The 21,741-nt window shown below is 44.1% G+C and overlaps 2 protein-coding genes across 4 annotated transcripts in view; one reads left to right on the forward strand and one right to left on the reverse strand.

Moving 5' to 3' along the window:
• Nucleotides 1–21,741, forward strand: part of rnf17 (ring finger protein 17) — an 85,017-nt gene that overhangs the window by 2,553 nt on the left and 60,723 nt on the right. The gene's annotated exons all lie outside the window — the stretch shown is intronic.
• Nucleotides 2,766–21,741, reverse strand: part of LOC147136764 (rho GTPase-activating protein 20-like) — a 34,030-nt gene continuing 15,054 nt past the window's right edge. For both annotated transcript variants that reach the window (XM_086052356.1, XM_086052355.1), the window contains exons 3-15: nucleotides 20,190–20,366; nucleotides 17,533–17,682; nucleotides 16,552–16,593; nucleotides 16,079–16,163; nucleotides 15,905–15,982; nucleotides 14,355–14,421; nucleotides 13,941–14,126; nucleotides 11,384–11,577; nucleotides 10,862–11,026; nucleotides 10,584–10,693; nucleotides 10,319–10,508; nucleotides 6,428–6,542; nucleotides 2,766–5,614 (exon numbers count right to left, since the gene is read on the reverse strand). In XM_086052356.1, coding sequence (XP_085908482.1) covers nucleotides 4,272–5,614; nucleotides 6,428–6,542; nucleotides 10,319–10,508; nucleotides 10,584–10,693; nucleotides 10,862–11,026; nucleotides 11,384–11,577; nucleotides 13,941–14,126; nucleotides 14,355–14,421; nucleotides 15,905–15,982; nucleotides 16,079–16,163; nucleotides 16,552–16,593; nucleotides 17,533–17,682; nucleotides 20,190–20,366 — 2,902 coding nt within the window. In that variant the 3' untranslated portion in view covers nucleotides 2,766–4,271. The remainder of the gene's footprint in view (nucleotides 5,615–6,427; nucleotides 6,543–10,318; nucleotides 10,509–10,583; nucleotides 10,694–10,861; nucleotides 11,027–11,383; nucleotides 11,578–13,940; nucleotides 14,127–14,354; nucleotides 14,422–15,904; nucleotides 15,983–16,078; nucleotides 16,164–16,551; nucleotides 16,594–17,532; nucleotides 17,683–20,189; nucleotides 20,367–21,741) is intronic.

A 21,741-nucleotide genomic window follows, 5' to 3' on the forward strand; every position in this document is an offset into this window, starting at 1 on the left:
GACATTGAGTTCAAACTCAACTAAAAAAAGAGGCTTTTAACGTTGTTTTTTATTAAACACTGTGTTCTGTGCAGAGAGCATTATCTAACATGACACCCCAATTTCAAGCCCTGACTCTAGTTTAATATCGTAACCCAGGCATATTTGAAACCTCAACCCTGGGCATGAAGCCCTAATTCCAAACCCCATCTCTATTTGTAGTCTCTAAGCTTTGTTTGAAACCCTAACTCAGGCCTGAAACCCAAATTAGAAGCCTGAATCTTGGCTGGAAACCTTAATTCAAAACCCAAACCCTTGCTTGAAGCCCTAATTTGAAACCCTAACCAATATTTGAAACCTGACCCAATTTGAAACCCTGATATAGACTTGGAAATTTAACTTGGAAACCCAAGCTCTGACCACTACCCCAACCCTGGTTTATTAAATACTGTACCTAATGAAGTGTCCAAGGAGATTATTATACTGTAAATGTATGACTGTTATATAAATATGTACTGTGCTTTGTGAAATAAGAACGTTGAGTTACAGTTGATCTTTTTTTTTTTTTCCATTGTTTGCCTTACTTGCCTTTAAAGTGTACGTTCAATACATGGCTAATGCTAACTGAGTGTTTACCTTGGCAGAGGTCACATTCCTTCATTGGCTGATTGACTGATAGGTGGGCGTAGCCTGTCATACATTTTTAGCCACTCTATTTAAAAGTAGAACCAATTCAAATGTTTCTTTTTACATTTCAAAACAATGATGACACATTATGTAATGTATGTCTGTAGTGTATACTGTGTATGAGTGTTTAGTTGCTAGGCAGTTCATTTTTCTGGCGTTGAGTCGAAAGTCAAGTCAAGTCAAGTACTTGAAACCTTGTGCCTGCCTTGAAAATCTATTCTGAAAATTTAAGACTGTCTTGAACCCTAACTTCAAAACCAAACCCTAATTTGAAATCCCATTTCTGGCCTGAAACTCCAATTTCAGACCACAACTTTAGTTTCAAACCCCAAGATTTGCTTGGAAGCCTAACCCCTCTTTTGAAACCGTAATTTAATAATTGAGATTCGACAGTCTGAAAAAATATATCGTGATCATAATTGTATTTTGGTTTTTTTGGGGCATATCACCCACATCTACTTGAAACCCTAATTTGAATCTTTAATCCTGCCTGAAAACACCCAAAGTTGCCTTTGTGGTTGATTCCTAGCAAGAAAGAGGAGAGACTGCACAGAACACAGAAAACACGACAGCTTTTGTCCCACTTTAACAAAACACAGACCCCTCTGGTGATAACATGCAGAAGTGGCGACAGGGCAGACAGTACGATGTGTTTAATGATGCCTGTCAGTCAAATAGAATTTCGATGTCGGAGGCCACATTTAAATCGCAAACATGGCCGTGCTGCGCCATAATTAGGAGACGCTGCCGGGTCTTGTCCGCAGACATTCTTGTGGACCTTACTTACATTACTTTTTGAAAATGTGTTTTTAATAACTGTAATAGCAGTCTATTATATTATAATTTACAAAAACAGATATTCATGTTATAATTAAGTCGAATGGAAAGGATTCGATTCGATTCGTTTATGCTTCATGGATAATTCATTGCAGCTCTTTCTGCTTTATGTGATTTGGCAACTGGGGGCTAGTCTAATATGGACACAAGTGAAGATGAGTTTCAAAACTACTGTAAGTGGCATAAGTAGCTGCAGTGAAGAAAGCCCGTTTATCGCAGAAGATAAAGAATATATTACGTATATGCCTCTGTCTACATGCACTGCTACCACGTAGATGCTATTGTTATCGTTTATGGCTTGTTTCAATGTTAGCATTAAGCTAAATGTGTGGTTGTTTTAATTATAAAACGTGCAATTCTCTTTGTTTCATGATTAGTTTGACGGTAAATATAAACAGTTGGAAGCCTCTTTTTTTTTCTTTTTTTTTTTTTTTTGCTGATTGTTCGTGACAGTATTCCCTAATGGCGTTATGTTATGTTTCGGTAGCATTTGCGTGTACCCTACAGCAACTTGGCTGTGCTGTTGTTAAATTTGAGCGCGGTTCAAAGGGGACGTTCGAAAAAGTCAGTCAGGAGATAAGGACGCCGTAAATCTGGCGGCAAGCACACTTTGTTGCCGTCACGCTTTGCCCGCCTGTTAAACGGGGTCATTATGAATGCGTCTGAAGGATAATGACCTCTCACATATGTTTAGGTTGCATTTTTACACTTTTTTTTTTTTTTTTTGCTGTGCTGTGTAAATGGTAACTCACAGGGAATATCTAGACAAAGATGTGATTACCCTGACATGGAACTTGGACGATCACTGTAGAATATTTTTTATAATTGATTATTCTAGGCATTATTCCATCAATTGATTGTTTCTTTGGTCTTGTTTAGTGAAAACAAACACTTAAACAACAATTTAGCAATATCACACAAGACAAACTGTCCTTGCCACCCTTTTTGAACATGACTCACTCACTGGTTTGGTCATTGTTTTCCAAAGTAAAAGCAGATGTTTGCAAATGTCTTCAACACAAAATAGAAATCTGAGAATAATTACTGATGAGGGGCTGAAATCAGAGGATTTGAACAAACAATGAAACCTTTACCGTGGCTTGAAACTCGACTTTGTACCCTTATTCCCTCATTTCAAACCCTAACACTTAAAAATTGAGATTGCTGGAGTGGTGACATCCCAAAAATCAATTGTGTGTAAATAAATCCATTTCCAAATACAATAACAACGACTAGCAGAGCTATAAAAAAATCAAAAGGAATCTTGTAAGAGAGCATTTTTAATTCAAATGTTGTACACAATGGACAGAAATATGTAGCAAATATAGTTTCTATGGCAGCAGCAGCACATGTACAAAAATACAATTTGATTTTATTACATAGAAAAGATCACACTTATATTTATCATATATATATATTTCTGTATCATAAATACGAACAACTTTACAATGTGTGTGTGTGTGGGTGGGGGGGGGACTAGTGATACAATTACATGAAGATTTAATTCTTTATACATGATGATACAATGGAAAATTCCTCCAGGAGGTGTTGTTTCACCGCCCAAATTAGGACATAGAAAACACTCACTAAGAAGCAAGGGCATTAATTTCTACTAATAAATACAGACCTGCCGGCTTAATTCCATAATAATAAAGAAAATGATAATAAATTTCATGTGCTGAAAAGACAATTCTGGGACATTTCAGAGCGCTTTTTGGCAACTACATGCTCTTATTTTGTGGTACACAAAATACATCAAAATGGCACCCGGGAAGTGCACTTCCAACTCTTAGAAGAACAAACACATAGTTTAACCCCAAAAACTTGTTTTTGTCACTTTTTAAATTTGAAATGAATTCCATTTCATCCCATGTGTTTCATGCTCTTAGTTTGGAAGGATTTGAATGGAAACAGGAAGTGCATCTGTACCTGCTACCTTACCAAGATTGCGCCTCCTTTGTCACTTTGGAGTGAATACTTTTCATTATTTTCAAATTTGTTAACGGTCCAATGTGTAGGTGGCGTCTCTGATGCTCTTATTTTGACAGGATGGGAATGTGAACGCTTTTAATTTTATCCGAATGAAAATGGGACTCAGGAAGTGCCTCTGTACCTGCTACCTCACACTTATGGCACATCTTAGTCATTTTTGAATGAATTCTATTAGCTTTAGCAAAACCCAAACCAACTCTTATTTTGGCAGGGAGTAGGAAGTGCACCCAGGAAGCGCATATCTGTCTGTCACTTTGTACCAAATTCTTCAATTTTTTTTTCTCAATCAAATTTGAAGACACATTGCAGGAGGCCTCGCTCATGCTTTTAATTTGGCGGGATGGATGGATGGATGCAAATGTAAATGCTCATGGCACCCAGGAAGTGAATGCATATCTGGTGCCTCTCTTTTGTCCCTTCTGACTAGTTTTCTTTTTTAATCTTTTTTGTTCTTTAATATACCAAAGTGCAGGTTGCTTCTCTTGTGCTCTTACTTTGGAAGGATGTCAATGTAAATGTTCTTATTTTGGCGGAATGCGAACGGAACCAAGGAAGTGCATCAATACCTGCTCCTTTACTCATCATACATTGCCTCTTTTTGTTACTTCTCTTCATTTCAATACAACCAAAACCGCCTCTTATTTTGGCGGTAAGTAGGAAGTGCATGTGCACCATTTTAAAAATATCAAATCTCCCACCCTGGTACCGTAAGCGCCACAAAGACAACAGTGAGTAATAAAAAGCTGGTAAAAAGTGGGTATGTACAAAGTTGGTAGTTACACATACGACTCTTCGGCAAAGAAGAGCTGGTCGAAATCGTCCAATCGCGGCTCGCTACACTGCCGACTCCGCCACTCCTTCTTGGCCTGGGCGATGGCCAGCGCCACCTCCTGGCTTCGTCGCGCACAGCCCGTCGCATCGCCAGTCGCGGAAAAGTAGTCCCTCACGGTGCGGTCGGCGGAGGGCGACAGGGGCTCCACGTCCGATACCCTCAGGCGGGCCCGGGGTCTGTCCAGAGTTGCGGTTTTGGCGGAGTGGCAGGCGGGCTCAGACCGGCGGCGGGGGAGAGTCCGGCTCTGGACGGGCGGCGTCAGGGAGTGGGACTTCTGGCGTTTCAGTACCAGGGTGGTGGCACTTTGTCCGTAGAAGACGCCCATCGGGGGCCGGGCACCGTCCGGTCCGACGGGGGACATGTCGTGGAGGAGCCGGAGCTCTCGCACCGTCAAAAGTTTGTCCGCCCCCTTGTAGAAGGGTGATGTGCGCTGTAGTTGGAGGAGCGCCTGCTGATAGGAGGGGGGACTGCTGGACCGCCGGTCGGGCGCCCCGGTTTGGGTCCCAGCAGGCGGCGGCGAGTCCTCACTAGCGTGTCCGTTAAGAGGCTGCTTCAGGGATAGGCGCCGGTCCTTCTTCAGCCACATGTTGGGGTGGGCGCCGTGGCCGGGACGGGGTTCCTTCTGTGGCGGGGAGCAACGTGGGGAGCGGAGGGTTGCGTCCCCTGTCGAGACGGCGCCACAATCGGTGGAGTACTGCGAGAAAGCGGAATCCAAGGAGCTGAGCGAGGAACCGGTGGGGGATGTGGCCGGCGAGGAGAGGCTAGAGCAGCTGGCGTCTAGACGCAGCGGAGGCGGGGGCGCGTGCTTGCCCTTCCGCCGCCCACCATTCTGGTCCCGCTCCGGGTTGAGCTGGAGCCCGTTCAGCTCCTTCTCCAGGAACTCCTCTTCTTCCTCCTCGCCCTCCATGGCGGCGTCGTAACTGGCCTTGCGCAGCGGGAGGCGCCCCCCGGCGAGGGCGGCCAAGGCGGGCTCCGAGCTCCGCCTCAGCCTCCGGCCGGCGCCCTGGGAGGATGCGCCGTTGGCGTGGCGGGCGCGGGGCTGGCGCGTAGCGGGGCTGAAGCGGCGGGGCCTGGCCAGGGGCGGCAGCTGCAGCAGGAGGTCGTCAGCGTGGCCCTCGCCGTCGCCGTCGGGTTCGCAGTCGCTGAGCGTGAGGACAGAGTCGCAGCTGCGGCTGTCCGGCTTGTCGCGCAGAGGCAGCTGGTCCTGGCACGGGGACTCGGGCTCGTCGTTCAGCTCGTTCTCCAGGCTGTCGTACGAAGAGTCGTTCATTTGGAACGACGACGCATCTGCAACGAGCGGTGTGTAAATGTCCGGTCAGCACATCCGATCCCTTCCAAAAGTATTGGAACGTCAAGATCAGTTCCTTTGTTTTTTGTTCCACACTGTAGACATTTGGGTTTCCGATCCAACGCAAAAGTTCAGAATTCCAGCTTTCATTTCATGGGATTTACATCTAGATGTGTTAAATAACACAGGACCGCAGAAGCACATTTTGTTTGAAGCCACCAAAAAAAAAATGCATTGCCAACACAACAAAGGACTTTATCAGGGGGAAAAAGTAGAAGGTCTTAGAACTGGCCAATCAGTCAATCACTGGACCTTTAACCCAATCGAGCATGCATTTCGCCTCCTGAAGAGGAGACTGAAAGGAGAAACTTCCAGAAACAAGCAAGAACTGAAAGCGGCTGCAGTAAAGGCCTGGAAAAATATTTCAAAAAGAATGCAACAGTCTGGTGAAGTTAATGGCTCACAGCCTTGATGCAGTCATTGCAAGTTGTTACTCTCCAAGTTCAATTAATAAGGTCTGTTCCAGTACTTTTGCTCACTTCAAACAAAAGGTGCTCTGTCCTGAAATGTTTATCACATCCATCACATCTAGATGTAAATGCCATGAAATAAAAGACGGAATTCTCAACTTTTGTCTCATCACTTCATCTCAAACACAAAGGAATTGACCTTGCTGTTCCAATAGTTGTCGAGGGGACCTTATAGTTTGTAGGTTTTTTTGCAGCAGTCCACGTTCGAAGCACACGACAAGATAACCAGCAAATCTCGTTCCGTATTTGTGTAGTAGCACGACGTAACGATGGTTCTCTCACCGGAGCCGTGCTCGCTACTGCCGCCCTTCGGGCTGAATGCGGAAAACAGGGAGGTGACATCGTCGCCCAGCATGGAGGCGCAGTTCTCGATGAGGAAGCGCACCAACTCGCACACCTAAGGCGGGAGAAACAGTGTCAAAGTTTACGCAACATTTTGAAAAATGTGGTGGTCCTGTTTTTTTTTTGTTTTTTTTAAGAACAGAATTAAGTAAAAACTACTATAAAGGATACAGGTGATTGCTGTCACGTGTAGGACACAGAACATCTTGCACAACCTTATAAAACCTGGATTTTCCATTAGCAGTATTAAAATATATTGCCTTCTCTGGGTTTTGTGTGAAAGGCCAACAAAATGCTGCATCACCAATTAGGTGGGAGGAAGTCCATTTCAGTCAGTTTTCTACATGAAGCTGTATTGGAGTGTTAAAGCTGAGGTTCTCTGTGAAAGGTGAAAAAAAATTGTGCGGGATCTCTGCATGAAAAAGGCTACCTGCCTTTGCTGGGCTCTGTGTGAAAGGCAGAGGAATTTCTGGATCTTCTGTAATGCCCAAATTAGCGGTATCTCTGTGTGACATTGGCTACATTTGCCTTGAATTCTCTCATTTTTCTGTCAATTTTCCACGGGATGCTGTGTTGCTGTGAAATTTGCCAACTGTTACACGCCAATTTTGCAGTATGATTGCATGAAAGAGTCTGTTTTCTTCCTCTACACACACGTCGTAGTCATCAGAGTGTTTGCTCACATGAGGCCTGTTTATTGGAGGAATTCCTGACCTAAATAAATTTTTCCCCCCCCTCCATATCGGCACAGCTGTCCAAACGGTTCCTTGCATATTTTCATGCTGACAATTTCCACCTTTTCAACGCCTACGCGCGCATTCCGAGCGGACCGTGTAAACAAGAATCCCCCCTTTCGTACCTCATCATTTGGCAGAAAATCTGGGCCAAAATTGCCTTTTTTTTTCTTCTTCACTTTGAGCATTTTACATGTTTTTTCACCAAACGCTTTCTTGACATAAATTGGACAATCGTTGCAGACGTTAGTGCATCCGGAAAGTTTTCACAGTGCTTCATTTTTTTCCACAGCTTGTTACCGCCTAGTTCCAAAATGGAATAAATTCATTTTACCCTCACAATTGAACACAAAGCACCCCATAATGCTCTCACAAGGGATGGGACCGTGGGATGTTTTATAAACAGGTGTATGCCATGTCAAATCAACTGACTCTACCACATTTACTTACACATTGTACGTAAAAATCTACCTGACAAATTATGAAAATTAACCAACGAAAATGCTTTTGAATTGTGGTTCAACAAAAATATTTCCAAACAAACGAATTCATGAAACAGGCCTGGACAAAAAATTCTGGTACCCCTAGAAAAGATAGGGGAAAATAATTTGACCATAGGGTCATGTTCAATCAAGGTGTGTCCCCAAATTAGCATCGCTGATGTTTTCAAACTTCTCATCAGTCAAGTAGTCACGGCGCTGTGTGGTAACATGGTGTGTACCACACTAAACATGGACCACAGGAAACGGGAATAGTTGTCTAAGGAGTTTAGAAAGAAAATTGCAGACAAGTAGATTAAAAGTAAAGGCAATAAGACCATCCTAACAGCTTGATATTCCTGTGACTGCAGTTGAACGTATCATTTGGAAATTTAGGATCCAGGACCATAGGCAACCTCCCTGAAAGTGGCCCAATGAGGAAGATTGATGACAAATGGAATTCCTTTTTTTTTTTGCCTTTCCATTTTTAAAGAAATCCTTTTATTTTACATTGTCATCCCGGAATGTCGTGTAGCATTTTCAGGTAAAAAAAAAAAAAGAAAAGAATTTAATCCATTTTGTAAAGATATGCACTGCACATGCTCAAATATTAGCTCACCACTACATTTCATGACTTCTGAATTCAATTTCAATTTGTTGTTTGAAATTGGAATATACTCTAACTTTATTTTTACTGTCACAGCAGCTATGAACGTCAATTACGCATCCCATAAATTGCAGCACTGAGGTGGAAAAAAAAAAAGGAATAGACACTTATTTACATATTACAGAGAGCACATTTTCATAGCAGACTGTGAGTTGAATTTGCCCTTGAGGTTCTATAATCAGTAGACTAATAATGGCCCGCCAAAGGGAAGCATAACCATAATATGAAAATGAGTAAGTCTAAAGCAAGTACTGTAACTGAAAAGTCTTCCAAGTCAAAGTAGAGAGGAAGAGGCTTGCGTGTGTTTACACAAGCAAGTTCGCCTCGCTGACGCCATGGAAACGCAAGGCGCTTTTTGTTTGTTTGGGTCCAGATGTTGCGGCTTAGTGTGTCTGGATGCTGTTTGCCGCTGCGTGTAAACAGCCAGCCTGCTCTCTGATGTCACCTTTTTGTCCATTTATTTTTTATTTTTTTTACAAAGAACAAAAAAAACAAAAGACGGTCGCCTGGTTTCGGATTAGAAGGAGCAAGATCCAGGAATCCACATTCCCAACTGCGGTTTTGGATGCCGTCCACTGTGTTCTTTGCAAATGTGGCTCCAATATGCTGGCAGTGTGGAGCGTAGAGTGTATATTATCATCATGACATCCTCCTAATCCTCCTCTTTTCTTCTTCTCAGTGTTGTTGTAAAAAAGATGAAGCCATAACATCCTCCTACGTGATCACAGCAAATCTTTAGTCTTAAATTTTTAGTCTTTTAAAACGGCTATGAAACGCAGCATGTGCGTCAATCTACGAACAAATACTTATACTTATACTTATATATATATATATATATATATATATATATATATATATATAAAATAATAATACTTAATATTTCCCATTTAGTACCCTAGCGTCCCCTATTAAGTCGCGGACTGGCACCTATGATGAAGTCGTACCTTGGGATTATCAACGTGCAGTAGATCGAATGATCAAGCGTAACAGCATCCCGCATCTTTGCTCTTTGCAGGGCTACTCTGTTAGCATTTGGAGCTGTTCAACGCTAATTGTAGAAAACAGCGTGGTCACGAGACTCCCGTCCACAATGCGGACCAGCCAGGACTCGGCGGAGGTGCGCCTCAGTCAGACTTGGCTACAGACTTGGACCCCGTGAGGGGAAATGTCGAAAGCAGAGTATTTGCCAAAGAAATATTTGTGGTTGCTGAGGTTATTTTTGCTGACATGTCCCTTTTTTTTTTTTCCATCTCTTAGATGGCCATCCACACACACACACACACACGCGCGCGCGCTGGAAAAACAAACTAATGTAATTCCATAATAATAACATACTGTAGTAAGAGACTTGTTGACATTGAGCGCTCATGCTCGTGCCTTAGCATTCCATGATATTTTAAATCAAGTGTTAGATCTCTGTCGGTACAAGTACTTTAAGAAGCGATGTTGTTCATTGCTATCTTAGCTTTTAGCATCCTCAAATTTGATCAGATTAGCCGTGTGAAAGAATTTAGCTGCTGTGTTGTTGCTATGCTTGATGATGCTTGATTTAAATCCCATTGTTGTTGGTGTTAGCATTTTAGCATGCCAGGGGAACTGGAATGAGCCAAAGTTAAATGTTCGTTTAGCTTTTAGCATCCTCAAATGCTAGCAGTTAAGGACTATTGTTGTTAATGCTGGATGCTAATGTGAGCATTTGAACAGATTAGCCTTGTGAAAGAATAAAGCTGCTGTGATGTTTCTATGCATGATGTCATTTGGTAGGACTCCATTTTTGTTGATGTTGATGGCTAAGGTTAGCATGTTAGGCTAATTGCGATGATCTAATGTGAGATGACCAAAGTGTTGGATCACTGTCGGTCCAAGCGCAGTAAGAAGGGATGAGTGTATCACAAACAATGTTAGCTTAGCTTTTAGTCTCCTTGAATGCTAGCCGAGTAGGTTCACTCACCTTCTTGGCGCCCTCCCCTTCCATCTCAGGGGTCCCAGGCGTGGAGGCCCAAAGCATACTGGGAGCAATGCAGACGGACAGGTTGAAGGAATTCATCTGGTTGTCGTGGGCAAAGCCTTGGATGCGGTACAGCACGGCGGCCACATGGCGCAGCAGCAGAAAATTCTCAGCAGGCAGCAGATGCAGCAATCTACAAAATGGCCAGTAAACGTCATTTCTATTGAGCAAAGTGAAAACCCGACTAGCTCGTGGCTAATGTCGTCACCTGTGGACTTCGCCGGTCATGTCGTCGCTTCCCTCGCGCTCCATGGCCGCCGTCCACTGGTCGTAAAGGTCTGAGCAAAGCAGGCTGCCCGGGATGTTACGAAGGAAGTCCTGTGATGAACAACAAACAGACATTTCTAGTCATCTATTTTGATTTTGTGGATTATTTCCGTTTTCTAAGGTGGTGGTGGTTAGCAAAGATCAATTGGAATAGTAAACATTTCAGATAAGTGTGTGTGTTACTAAAACAAAGTTAGTGTGTTTTGTATGTGTGTTTACCTTGAGGACGGCGGCTACGACAAACACGGACTGGCGTGCGATGTCCCCATCGTCTGTCCCGGCATCCAGTCGCTCACGCAGCTCCCGGCAGGCCTTGGCCCCCGCTGAGCGCCGGAACACGCCGCGGGTGTACGGACCCTCCATGTACAGGAACACTAGCATGTCCTGAACCGAAACCATTGTTTACTATTATTAGCATGTAGCCAGCCTAGCGTAAGGTTAGCACTTTGAGCTAACAACAGCGTACCGTGATTTCCTTTCATTCAAAATAGTACCTGACTACTGGGCAAGATATGAAATCCTCACTAATCTGCTTGAGCACTTGAGTCTACCCTGATTGCTATCTTACTGTGTGCTAGCATACCAACTGTTAGCAATATAGCAGACAAGTTATCTTGGTAGGCTGTAGGTAAAGAGCAGTTGAGATGCACAATATTCCCGATTTTAATCTTGTGGATAACAAGCCGATTGTTAGCATGCTAGCTGTTAGCATTTCTGTTTTGTTGACCGCACTGCGCTCACCATGACTGGTTTAGGCAGGCCACTGTCCACCGAGCAGACGGAGGCAAGCGGCCGTCCGAAGAGGAGCCCCGGGGTGGGGCCGGGCGATGTAGGGCTGAGTGGGGGAGCAGCGTCCAACTGGCTGCTGGAGCCCCTCCAGAAGGGCCAGTTGATCAGAGAGCGCTTACGCTTGAACGACTTCGGCTGGGCGACGTCTGTGTAAAGGAAGGGCAAGTTGACGTCAGGATAACCTTCATTTACAATGCTAATCCTTGCTTGAAACAAGAATCGAGGGTTGAAACCCTACTGGGAAACCATAACCCTTGTTTGAAACCCTAATCCAGACTTGGAATCTTAATTTGAAACCCTAAACATTGTTTAAACGCTAACCCGTCCCAGTCTCCCAAACCCAGGCAACCAGGTTTTAAACACTCTTTCTGTTTTAAACAGTAATCTAAAACCCTGACCCAGTTTGGAAACCATAAATCTTGAAATCCTGAACTTGGTGTGAAACCTTAGTTTTATAGCATAACCGTTGCTTCAAACCCGAATTCTAAAGCATAACCCTGATGAAAATCTTAATTTAATTCTGTGTTAAAACCCAAAACCATAACACTGGTTTGAAACCCAAATCCCGACTTCAAACTCTAGTATGAAATACCACCCTTATCTTGAAACCCTAATTAGAAACCTTAACCCAGTCGTGAAAGACTAATTTGAATTCCACACTCATTTTTGAAACCCAAACCCCGGTTTGGAACCAAATTTGCTTTTAGTTTGCACTCCCGAGCATTGTCGTGCCTACTGTGTACATACTGTGAATTACAAGCTAACGCGCAATGAAGGTGAATAGCCTTGTGTGCTAACACCTAGCATAGCATAGTTTAGCATTTTTTAGCATAGCAGTTGAATGAAGTGGTGTATTGAGTACAAACAGAGAGCCATTGATGACTCATGGCTGCCATTTATGTAAAGCCCTTTGCGTAAAAGTGCGCGCGCGTATGTGTGCGTGCATTCGTGTGTGCGCGTGTTTTGACAGCGTGCTCCTTGTCCACGTCCACAACGCCCACCTGTGTGTGTTTTGTGTGTTTAAGTGTGCGTGTGCATGTTCTGCAGTTTGAGTGAGTAACCACACAACTAACATGTATGACACACACTGACTTTTTGATTTCGAAATTCTGAGAACTCTCTGGAATGTTCGGAGCCACATGTGAGACATCGACTAAAGGACAAACTCACAAGTATTTCAAAACTGTACTTTGGAACCCTAACCAAAGCTGGATATACTCATTTGAGACCCTAACCTTGCTTGAAATCCTAATTCCCCAAATTGAAGTTTAAAACCCCAATTTGATCCTTAACCCCGGTTTGAAAGCCCTTCCAATAGCTTGTAACATCAAATCCAAACCCTGGTTTGAAACTGACCCTGGCTGGAAACCCTAATTTGCAAAATCAAAACCCCGATTTGAAGTTTAAAACCTAATGTGAACCCAAACCAGGCCCGGGAACTCTCATTTAACCTTTGCTTAACTCTAACCCTGGTTGAAAATCTGGCCCAGGATTGAAATCCTAATTCAAAAAAACCCGAGCACAGTCACAACACTTTGAAACCCTAACAGCTGTTTGGAATAATTTTCAAACTAAACCCCCGTCTTGAACCCCTAAGTTGAAACCCAATTCCTTTGTTTGAAACCCTAATTTGAATCCCCAAGTCAGAATTGGAACCTACTTTGAATCCTAAACATGATTACATCAGATGTTGTTGTTCTCTTGCCGATCCTCACTCACTGAATATTTTTATTTTTTTTTTTGTGCGTGTGTTTCCCTGCCATCAGCGTCCATCTTGTTTGTCTTTCCCGCGTCCCGTCCCGTTTCCTCCCCTATCGCTTACCCTCCGCCGCCGGCTGTTGCTTTTTCCCGCCTGCCTGCTGACCTTCAAGCGTGTTATCTCTGCTCACTTTGCCATCTTCCTTTTCCCACATTCTTTGTCAGTAAATTTTGAGGGGTTGAGGGGGGGGGGGGCATGGTGATCGGTGGGCGTTAAAGTCAAGAGGGAGAACATTCCGGCAGTGAGGCAACACGGCGCGCACATCAGTTGTCTCCTCTCTCTCGGGAGTCCCCCGCAGAGAAGGTTGCGATATCGCTGCAGTCATATCCAAAAACCTCCAAGTTCATGAGCTTGTTTTTGTACTCGGATATTTTGCCAAGACTTTAGAGTTTTGTTTTTGTTTTGTTTTTTATGGTGAGGTCAGGTTTTTTTTTAGGGAGCTAAGGAGGTAGTGAAGGATGTGGTTAGGAGGTTGCGAGGTCAGATGTACAGTGGTGCCTTGAGATGCAAGTAATGTCCGTTTATATGTATGTATTGTCGTTACTTTACGTTTTTATAAAGTCCAACATTTCAGGGTGCCATTTTTCTCATCAAGAACACATTGCAAGTTTTTTGGAGAGGCTGGAACAGATGAATGACATTTTTCCATTCATTTCAATGATGAAAAATATTTTGAGATCATTTGGAGTTTCAAGCGTGGCCATGGAACAAATGAAACGGCAATGCCGCCACCGTGTTTTTGTTGCTCACCTGCGAGGGCGTCCGTGCCGTGCGTGACTTTGCTGGGTCTGAGTATGAAGTGACACTGGGTGTCCGGAGGCAGACACCGGTCCAGGAGCTGAACCTCGGGACACTCGCAGGGTCCGCTCGGATCTGCGCCGCCACTCCCGCCGTCTCGAACGTGACTCATCTTGATGCTGAATGGGAACTCGTGGCCTGGACGGGGGAAGGATTTGCAAAATCAATACCGCACCCCTGACGACTGGAGCAGAATTGTTTTGGAAAGCCGCAACAAAGCTTGCGAAGGACCCAATGTCCCAGAAATGTCATAAAACAAAAGGGACACTCTGAGCTTCCAGATGGGCGCCTTGACGCGAGGACATGAATGTCTTCACAGTGAGGAGAAAATCTAAGTAAGGGCATTTAGAAAGCGGCGGTCCTCACCTATCAGGGGGTACGGAGGCTCGTCCTTACTGGAGCTCACCCACAAGCGGTGATCCTTCACGTGACCCTACAGAACGAAAAATGCAGGGTCTCAAGACAGGGTTACGGTTTCAAATTAGGGTCTCGATCCTGGGTTGGGGTTTGAAACAAGGGATTAAGATTTCAGACTAAGGGGTGGGCGATATGGCAAAAATATCATAGCACGATTTAAAAAAATCATGATTCTTTTTTTACATCGTTTTTTTTTTAAGACTAATTTGCACATTTCTGACCATTTTCCTCATGTTAAACATATACAACATTTAAAATGTATATAAAACTCTCAAAGAAAAAAAAAAGAATGAATTTTGATCCAGCTACGCTTTCTGGACGGGTTTTAATTTGAATAGTGACAATTTTTATCAAAATGTGCAGTGAATGTAAACATAAAAGGTAACATAACGTAAACATAAAAACACAGCTCGTAACGCAGGTCTACTACTTTGAAGGGTCTTTTAAAGCCCCTCGTTTTCCACTGTTTCAATGGGAATCATAGTCTTCAGCAAGGTAATAAGTCACTTTCTTTACACTGCTTGCTTGTATTTTTCATATGGAGTGCTCTTGTTAAATGACGGTGTTACCGTGGGTTGCGTTAGCTTGGAGCTAGCGGCTGCCTCTGGCTACCGTGTGTCTGATCTCCGTTTGCTTTGGCTGTCGGCGCTGGCGTCCGAACCGTTTCTCTGCAAACTTTGCAAATAACTGGTTTGCGCTTTCACCTCAGAGGAAAAGCCAAACCAAATCGACACTGTGGATGTGGAGTTTCTTTTCGGGACCAACTCTGCTTCGTGGGTGACTTTCCGCTATAGCTTCCCGTTGGTCGGGTATACGCGTCAGCTGCTTTGCGCCGCCATAGAGCTAAACTGAATAGAATGTGCCATGTAGACGATCAAACGATCTTTCGGCTTTATGAGATCGTCAACACGTTAAACCGCTTAACGATCTAATATCGTAATATCGCCCATCCCTGCATCAGACGCATATTTTGGTTTCAAGACGGGGTTTAATTTTGGGTTTCGACACTGAGTTAAGGTTTCAAATCAGGGTCTCAAGACAGGGTTATGGTTTCAAGTTAGGGTCTCAATGATTCAAATCACGGTCTTAAAACAGGGTTAGAGTTTCAAGCCAAGGTTACGGTTTCAACTTAGAGTTTTAAGTCTGTGTTAGGTTTGCACGTGAGAGTTGGGGTTTCAAATCAGGGTCTCAAGACAGGGTTAAAGTTTCAAGTTAAGCTTTCAAGCCAGGGTTAGGTTTTCAAATGGTTTCAAACCACAGTTAGCACTTCACGTTAGGGTTTTTAATAGGTTCAAAGTAGGGTTTCAAATTAACGTTTCAAGACAGGGTTATGGTTCAAACTAATGTTTGTGTTTCAGGCCAGGGTTATGGTTTCCAATTAGGGTCTCAAGCCTGGGTTGGTGTTTCAAACAAAGGTTAAGGTTTCTCGTTAGGGTTTGAAATTTTGTGTTAGGTTTGTAAGTGAGGGTTTCTAGTTAGGGTTTGGAAACGGTACTCACGGCAATCCCGAACTGCATCAGTGCCATGCTGATGACCTCGTTGGTGTTGTCTGTGTTGTTGACCGCCAGCGTCTTGGCCTAAACACACACACACACACAAAACATTTGTGCTCTTTTATATGACCACAGAATTGCTCGCCATCATTATTTGAATCATGAGAAGGAGAAACTTACATAAGCGCAGTTTCCGATATCCTTGGCAAATATCTTGAGCGGGACTGTCTTGGGGTCGTCCTTCTCTTTTCCCTCGTTGATACGACTGACAAGCAAAGAGAGAGAAAGTCGACACTTTACTCTTGTCGTAAATGTCGATTCATGCTTTGACTTGTTTGTAATGAATAATTGATAAACATGTAAATAAAAGGAATTGAAAACAATTAAAGTGTAAAATGATCAAAGTAAAATAACAAATACAACTCAATTGTAATAAGTAGATAGTTGAGAACAGAACATTTTTGCCGATTTTTTTTCATTTTTTCTCTGTTGAAAGTCAAACAAATACTAAAAGATAAAGTACTGTATTACTGTCAAATGTTATTTTACTAATTGGATATATTTTTTACGTATCAGCTGATCAATCAATGATCAGAACTGTATTCATTTTATACATTTACATTCTTCAACTGCCACACGAAATTCTCCTTTACCTTTTAATGAGCGCCAGCCACTTCTCCTTCTGCTCCTCGGAGCTGCGGGGGAGAATGGGGAAAAAAAATTGCATACATTACATTCATGCGAATATTGAGGACGAGGGGGAGCATCTGTGGAAAAGACGCTGTTGGGTCACGCAACGGCCGATTCCGCGGCACTGAAACTACGAGCGGATTCCCGCTGAGGGGGAATGTGAGAATATTACGTCACGCCTGCGATGAGGCCAGAGGGTGGAAATGGTGTAAACACACACTGCTGCACATACAGTACGAAAACGTGCGCCTGTGCGCCTGATGTTAGCCTGTCATGCTGCGGTTTAGCTGAGGAGCGTGAGGAATGGTGCACCGCCCTTCAGGCGCTTCTGGGTCTGTGCACTGTGTTTATATATATTTTGAGGTTTCCATCTTCAAGCTATGCAATGTAGTTTACAGCCACCTTGCGCAACAGGAATAAACACGACTAGAAAGGACTCCAAGAGTCAAATAAAGCGGTTTTGCCCACATCGCCGTTCAAGCGGAAGTCAACCCAAATATATTATTTTTAAGAATATATTACCAGCAGGCCCACTAGTTGAAACACGGCATTCTGCTTGATTTTGCGTTTGTGGAATAAAAGTTGCGCAGCAAAATGCACTCGTTTTTAGCCATCGATAGGGGCGGCCATTTTGTCTTCTGTCGACTGAAAATGACATCACAACTGCTCACAACGGCCAATCACGGCTGAGCTGTTTTCTGAATCTGAGCCGTGATTGGTCATTGTGAGCAGTTGTGATGTCATTTTCAGTCGACAGAAGACAAAATGGCCGCCCCCAGAGATGGCTAAAAACGTGTGGATTAATACTTATTCCACAAACGCAATATTTATCAGAATGCCTTGCTTGTTTCAACTAGTGGGCTTGAATAGAACATATTCTTGAAAAAAAAAAATGTTTGCGTTGACTTCCCCTTTCAGAGCATTTAGACCCATCTGGTGCGTACCTGAAGGTGGCCACGCTGTTGCATGTGGGCCATCCCAGGACGAAGCTTCGCTCCGGGCAGGTGCTGCCCTCGCACACCTCCTCCACGCAGCCCGCCGTCCACATCTCGCACACGCGCACCCGCGCCTTCACCTTGAAGTGAGACGGAGACCTACGGAATGAAGTGATAGCATGTTATCTTTCATGAGTATTATTTTTTAAAATGCCCAAAATAGGTAATACATTATATTCCAGGATTTATTTTTTTTAGTACGATACTGTATGTGCATATTACATTGCAACAATCAGAGCGCACACAGATGACCATATATTGCCCACGCGCTGTTGAAATTGGGCAAAATAAATTAATTTTCTGTAATACATGTAATATTTATCCACAACTCCATTTTGTTGTTAAAAATACTTTACTATCATTCATGTATTACAGATTTGTATATTTACTAGAAAAAAATGGTCGTTATTTTTGGCATTTATTTTGTTCTTCATTAGCACATTACAATTACCGGTAATCTTTTATTATTTGTACTATATAAAAATCCGTGAATATTCCTAATTATTCACTTCTGTCACCGTAACTGCTGTTTTGTATATTTTTTAAATTTCGAAAATATCCATATTTTTAATAATTATTAATTCGCAAATGTAATGTGCATTTGCTGTATTACATTTCTTGTGTATTTAGAAAGAAATGTTATTGGGGCGGCATGACTCGGTGGTAGAGTGGTTGTCTCTCAACCCAAAGGTTTTGGGTTCCATCCCCGGCCAATGTAACCATGTATACAAGTGACAGCCTATTTACCATTTACCATTGAAAAATCTACCAATTTACCATCCTTTAAGTGATATTTTATGTGATCTTCTTACTGTTTTTTTTTTGTTTTGTTTTGTTTGTCTAATGATTTGGACGGTGACCTTGAGGGCCCAGAAAGGCACCGATAAAGTAAAAGTAAAGGCTGTGGTATTATGGTTGGTATCTAAGTGTAAAGAGAACACAAATCTGAAGGGTTAACTTCTGAGGAGTTCCACAAGGAACCTGTGTGGATACCCTTTGACTTAAAACAAAACATTTCCCCCAAATATATGCATACAGTATATCAAAAATTGAAACTTTTGAGGCTCATGTGTGCTTCGTAGCTTTTGTAGAAAGGGAAAATGTCTGCAAAGGGGTCCCCCCCAAGAGACATTTAAATGCACCAATCAGAGTGAGCAGTGGTCTTAAAGACTGTAAAAAAACAAGCATGTGCGAAGCCTTAAAACAGCCCAACACTAATGAATGATTGTACGCTATTTACGAACAGGCGTGCTCACCCAAAAGCACATTTCAGCCACCGCCGCGATTACAGAGGAGCACGTTCCAAACGCAGCCAATGCACGTCAATGCACGGCAGCCATTTTGTCAAGCATTCCTCCCAGTTGGCCCGCGTTCAATTCAGCCACCGTGTAATAAAGACAATTATAGCCGAGGGGTCAGCTCGGACTGGAACCGACCACAAAGGTCCTGCTGTGTCTGCACACTGTGCGTGTGCGTGTGCGTGCGTGCGTGTGTGTGCGTGTGCGAGAGAACGTGCGCGTGCGTGCGCGCGCGTGTGTTAAATACGGACGTGCTCTTTAAGTTTCTATTTTGGTGCACCGGTCTGGGTGGGGAGCCCTCGCGCTGGGCTTTGATCCCCGCCGGGCTTCATATGGATTTAATTGGCCGGAAAATAATTACACGTTTAGCGGAGGGAGGCATAGCGAAGAGTTGGGGAGGTTAGAAGAGTTCAAGAGGGAGGAAAAGGGGAAAGGCGAGGTAACAGCCAAAAAGAGAGAGGCTAGGAGGGGGAATTGAGGAAAGGGTAAAGCAAGTGGGTTAAAAGGTTGGGAATAAGGAAAAGGGGAAGTTGGCGTTGTAGAGACGGGGGGTTACAGAGGTAGCGGCGGTTAGAGGTAAGAAGGGAGAGAGTAACATGAAGTGAGGGAAGAAGACTGAGGGATGGGAGGAGCGTGGTAAGAATGGAAGAGGTTATTGGGGTAGTGAGGGAAAGCGGTAAGGAAGTAGCGAAGTAAGGGGATTGGGTGTCGTGGTGTTAGGGACGTATTGAGGTAAGGTTTTAAGGAGGTGGCGGGGTAAGGAGGTAGCGCAGTAGGTTAAAAGTTGAGGACGTAAAGCAAAAAGGAGGTAGGTATGGTAAGGGTGTGGACTTTTCGGAAGATAAGGCGCATGGTGGGAGTGCAGCATATAGATCAGGAAAGAAGTGTAGTAAGGATGTAAGGTGATTGTGAGGTCAGGATGTACGCTTTTAGGACGTCAAGGAAGTAGTGAGGTAAGGAGGCGCTACAAGGATGGGGGGAAAGGAATAGGCTTTTAGGGATGTAAGCGTAGGTAGGGTTGGAGGGTCACACTGAAAATTGAGAGGTGAAGAAGTAGAGAGATGAGGAGGTTAAGTAAGGATGGAGATAAGGTGGTAGAGTGTTATGGAGGTACTGTGGGAAAGACGTAATAAAAGAATGGAAGCAAGGAGGCGGGGCGTTCGGGAGGTAAGGATGTATTGTAAGGATGGCATTGTTGTGGGGAGGAGGTAAGGAAGATGGGGCGAAGGGGAGGTCGGGACTGAAGAACGGCGGTAAGCATGTGGTGTCCTGAGGTGTCGGGCAGTAGCGTACGACGTGTTGACTGACTTGGTCTTGGTGACGATGAGCGTGTCGGTGAAAAGGAAGAGATGTCTGTCCTGGGTCTGCAGGCCCGTCTTCATCTGGACTTGAACGTGACCCAGGAACGCTCGGCCCGGACTCTCGCTCAGGAAGCTCTGGACCAGGCCACAAGACTCGGGACTCACCGCAGTAAGGCAGCTCTCCCTGAAACCAAACAACCGCCATTATACCTTTTGTTCTCGCTCCTCCTTTTCTGATTGGCTAAAAAGTGGTTGTCGTGACAACCAAGTCAGGAAGTGCTTGAAGAGCCGCGTCCTTTCCTGTTTGCACAAATAATGTCAGCTTATCTGCATCTCCTCCGTGTTTACAAACACACGCCAGACCCTCGCACGAACGTGTAGAGGCCCCACCTCTAGCCGCACGCTAACACTTTAGCATTATCACATTTGCGGCTAATCGGGAGTTTCTGTTTGCCTGTGCACGCCGCCTGGTGTCGTCAGTTCTGCTCCTTGTGTATGAACCAACGTCCTCGTCAGGGTGTCTAGTCTTATTTCTCGGTTTCTGTTTATTCCTGACATACATTACACGAATCCTGCCTTTACTAGGAGGGAGGTGTTCATTTAGCATGTTGTGGTCTAGCCACGCTATGATGTCAGGCTACAATGTGATGCTACGACGCCCCGCTACACCGAGTGGAACACGATGCGCCGCTACGATACGACGCTACCCAACAACATCACGCTAGGACATGCTGCGACGTTAGTCCACAACGTTAAATTACGATGTTACGGAACACATCACGCTGTCACGCGACAATGTTGTCCTACGATGCTGATGTTTGTACCGCGATGCTAAACTAGATTGTTAAACAACAATTTTACGCTGCAGCGTGTCCCGCCGTCACGCTACGAAGTCTTGCTACATGACAATGATGTCACACTATGACAATATGTTGTGTTGTACTTTGCAGCATCACACCGACCTCTTTGAGAGAAAACAAAACAGAAACAAAAAAAAAACCCCATCTGAATTTCCTGAAACGGTGTCTTGTCTTCCGATAACAAAAGTGCAACAGATGACACGGTCGGTATTCAGCGCGCGTCCCGCCCCGCTGAATGCCAGATAGACAGCCGAGTGGACCACCTCCTTTCAAGCATGATGGATGCGCCGCTAATGGCCGCTGTGATGCTCAGGATGTTGATTAATGGCGCCGGCAAGCACACACACACACACACACACAACACAGCATACTAATCACTACTAGCGTGGCTTGGTAGCCTCCCCTACAATTGGAAGTTTTGGAAAATTCAGCCCCTGAAACCTGTGTCCCTTAGCAACATAAAATTTGGTAGACATGTCTATCATGAGTAGACCCACAAAAAAGTCTCAAAGAGGCACCCCTAAAAAGACACAGGAAGTCCGCCGCTTTGCTCTGAAGCGACCGTTTTGGGGTTATTTTGGCCATTTGCAACCAAATTTGAAGCACGCGGACTAGACAGATGGACAACACCTAATTGCGAAACATTTCCGCCTGTGTTCTTTTGTGTGAGCAAAGCATAGCGGCAAAGTTTGACGCTCA

This window comes from Filicampus tigris, chromosome 14, assembly GCF_054856515.1.
Source record: "Filicampus tigris isolate MCC_2025a chromosome 14, RoL_Ftig_1.0, whole genome shotgun sequence".
NCBI lineage: Eukaryota > Metazoa > Chordata > Actinopteri > Syngnathiformes > Syngnathidae > Filicampus > Filicampus tigris.